The 3,686-nt window shown below is 35.8% G+C and overlaps 1 protein-coding gene across 1 annotated transcript; it reads right to left on the reverse strand.

Moving 5' to 3' along the window:
* Positions 1–393: 393 nt before the first annotated feature.
* LOC130086033 (uncharacterized) lies at positions 394–3,454 on the reverse strand. Its single transcript, XM_056252140.1, has 5 exons — positions 3,260–3,454; positions 2,360–2,514; positions 1,099–1,529; positions 802–1,007; positions 394–707 (listed from the first exon to the last, which is right to left on the reverse strand). Exons 1-5 carry the CDS (start codon positions 3,449–3,451, stop codon positions 540–542), a joined length of 1,152 nt encoding a protein of 383 aa, XP_056108115.1. The 5' UTR covers positions 3,452–3,454; the 3' UTR covers positions 394–539.
* Positions 3,455–3,686: the final 232 nt, after the last annotated feature.

Here is a 3,686-nt window from a genome sequence, read left to right on the forward strand (position 1 = left end):
TTGGATTTTTTTTTTCTCTGTGTCGAGTCCCTCACACACATCCAATATGTTTTTTTAAATCCATTTATTTAAAAAAGCATGTTACACACAATACAAACACAAACAACATAACATTTAAAACAATATTATATTAATCATGATTTTGGCTTTACAATTTGTACATAAATTCATCATTTAGTACCACAGCAAGCCAATAAATCAAACTACAGACAAGATGCTAATTTAAAATACATGTATTCTCATATTTTTTACACTTTGTCTTTTATATTATAAATTTTCTGATTCCATTTATATTATCTTTCCCCTTTCGAAATGTTTAGTGGAAAGAAAACTGAGTCCACAATGTTGATGTAAATGCAATGTTCACAACATGACATCTATGAATGTCATTCATAACCTTTACAAGAAAACTAGTGGGAACGCCCACTAGCAACCACAGCGCTAGCCAGTGACAGTTTAAACGCAGCTTTGTATTAAGACATTATAAATGTGTTGGATATGCTTCTATGTACTGCAAAGTAATGGCAGCCATCATTGGCTTACCAACCTATTTTGGTAAGATCTGCTTTGACAACGTCATACCGCCTTTTACATTCCTCTGGTGACAATGAAGATGGGTTGAACTCCAGGAACTTATACGCATCCTTATTCTGCAAGCTAAAGGCCCTCTTTGCCGTCAGACAGGATTCACCAAAGACCTTCCAATTCTGAAAGATTTGAGATACAAAATGAATCACAACATAGAAAATGAAATGAACTGTCATAAACTGCAACTGGACGTTTACTCAGTGTGTGAGTTACCTCTTGCGCTGAATCAATATGCTTCAGAACAATCTCCTTCAGTTCATTCTCCTCAATGAAGTGTTCACTAGAAAAGGTCTCGTTTTTGAGAGATTCCAGAAATACTAGCACAGATTTCCAGAACATATTATGCTTAAGCAGAGTTTGTTGGATTTGATAAAGGTACTTTTGGACATCACTCAGACGGACAGTTTCGGGTATTGAACCTTGAAAAACAATATGAAGCAAACATTGATTATGAGAGATCACTCTGAGGTTTTTGACCATTGGCACACAGAGATCTTGAAAGAATCTCACCCTTTTCCGTCTTCTTGTTTGCCAACTTCAGCTGAACATCAGTCAGTCGGACTTGGATATTGTGCTCCTTGCTTTTCAGGTTTGACTTCTGAGCAGCGAGTTGAGCTTTTTCATTGGCGAGAGCCTGGTTTTGTGCAGGTTTAGCTTGAAAAATGGATTTAAGAATGTGTCCAACAAATGGTACAACGGCAGCCAGGAAACTAAAACCAAACATTCTTCTACAAGCAAATCTGCCATGACTTCGGTTTATCTTTGACTCAATTTGTCCGATTTCCTCTAAGGTTTTCCTCAGTTCCATCTGAAGATCTCTCACCACCTTCTCTAGAGCCTCTATCTCCATAGAAGTTTGTGCATTTTGTTTTTCTGTCTCAGTCTTTTCAAGAATCACATCACTGGTGCAGGAAGCCACACTGCGGTTGTGTTTCTCATATCTGATAATGACAGATTTCAGATAAACCATCAGTTCAATCACAGTACACTTTGTTCTGCATGGGTTCATGTATCATAATGCTTTTGACATGTAACACTAAAGCCCTATTCGGACGAGATTATTTTAACATGGAGAGGTGGGGTAAAGTGATTATTACCAGAGCTTCACAGTTATTTTAGTCCCGTCCCAATGTGCCATCTCAGCAATCATTACGGACAATGTCAGAAACGATTACGGCGACTTTTACCTTCTATAAAAAGTCCGGAAAAATTACCTCAGATATTACTAATCCCTGTACGTATTCCGCAATTTCCTGTTTAAAAGTAGTTTTCTGCGTTTCTTCAAGTATGGAGGCGCTTGAAAAAGCATTCAGTTGCGTTCTACGCGGTGGGACAAGTCTGTAGCAAAACTCAAATGTTTTCTGCTGACCATTCAGATAAAAAAAGGCCCAAAGCACTTGTCACGAAATTTCTTTTTGGTTTAGGTAAGTGTCTATAATCAACAGAATCCAATCAGAATTTAATTAATTTAATTAATAAATCGTTCGACCGGACCTAACTGTTATATATAGGTTATATATATAGATTATATGTGTTTGCGCACATGATATCAGGGAGCACCGTAATACGCACATGACGACAGGAAGGCGACGGAGGTGTGTAAATCGAGTTACCCCTCCCACTTCTGCTAGTTTTACTGAAATTTCTTATCCAGTGCGAATTGGCCATTAATATTACAGATGTCTGGTGGTAAAATTACATTACTCCATATACCCTTGTAAAACAAAACCTCGTCCGAATAGGGCTTTAGAAACATTTCCTAAAATTGTACCTGTCTACCATCTCTTCCACTTTGTGAACAATTTCTGCAATCCATTCTTTAGCTTTTTCCAAAGACATCGTAGCCTGAATGTTTTCATTATTTTCAACAGCGAGTTTCAGTCGAGGGAACATTGAGGAAACCATTTGGTCACTTGTGTCCACACACTATAAAAGACAGCAAGATTTTTTTTTCATTTTATGTCCTTGCATGTGCGCCCCCTTAGATTTTTGAGCCAACTTAAATACATAATTTTATATTAAGTAATTAAGTTCCATGTTTATTGTAGGTACAAAATTCATAGTGCCTCAAAGTCGTGACCTTTTGGTCAATTTCGCCATTTGAAGCCAAAATATGTGGGTGGTTGGGGAAATCCATCCAAAATTTTAAATAAACATTAATATTTATTAAAATATTAATTTCTCAACACAACCAAAGAGTCTTAGAATTTAATGAGATATGTGTTGTACTGTATATCATGGTCAACTGCATCACATAGTTCAATAATGTGTACCATCATGTCAAACATTTATCATAAATATTTTATAACTATCATTCACCATATCTCCACCAGAAGACAAAAAGTCTAACAGAGTTAAATAAAAATAACTTTATTTTGCATATCAGACGCGTATTAAATTCAAAAGTTGTTAAACATGAAATTGCATTTCAAGTTAATAACTACAGTGAAATGTATACATTTATCAAATACATTATTAAAAGCTACCCTGTCATTTCTATTTCAATGCATTTCAATTCTACACCTTGAAATTCTTGTTTTTTACCTGAATTCAAATTCAATACAAATCTATCCTCAATTCCTACTGTTGATTATATTAGCTTATTTTAATATTTTAAAAACTCTTTAGTTTTACTTCAATAAAAGAAAAGTCAGAAGACTTTTGACTTTACCTTCTGCAGAAGAGCCTCAGAGGAGGCAAAGAGATTCTGGGTTTCAAGAGCACACTCTCTGAGAACCCTCTCCAACTTGGGGAACTTGGCCAAACAGAGATAAGAGAGATGATAGAGCAAAGCCGTACGCTCCGCCGATGGAAGAAGCTCCTGAAAGAAGCCAAATTGATTTTCCTCCATCACTTCGACCATCACTTCTGTAGAATTACAAATGTAATACTTACTAAATGATGGTTTGGCACAGGCTTGTGTCAAATACCACAACATTAAGCATGTAAATACAAAAAAAAAATATTGCACTTTATTGGTCAAAAACAATTCATCAACTTTTACTCACCTTCCCTATCCCTAATTCCTCTTTTGCAATCCATCTTCACTCTTCTTAGTCTGTAAAGTTATTACAGTGCCTGAAAAACAACAAAAAAAC

Source organism: Rhinichthys klamathensis, unplaced genomic scaffold, assembly GCF_029890125.1.
Source record: "Rhinichthys klamathensis goyatoka isolate OS25496 unplaced genomic scaffold, OSU_Roscu_1.1 h1tg000092l_1, whole genome shotgun sequence".
Lineage (NCBI taxonomy): Eukaryota > Metazoa > Chordata > Actinopteri > Cypriniformes > Leuciscidae > Rhinichthys > Rhinichthys klamathensis.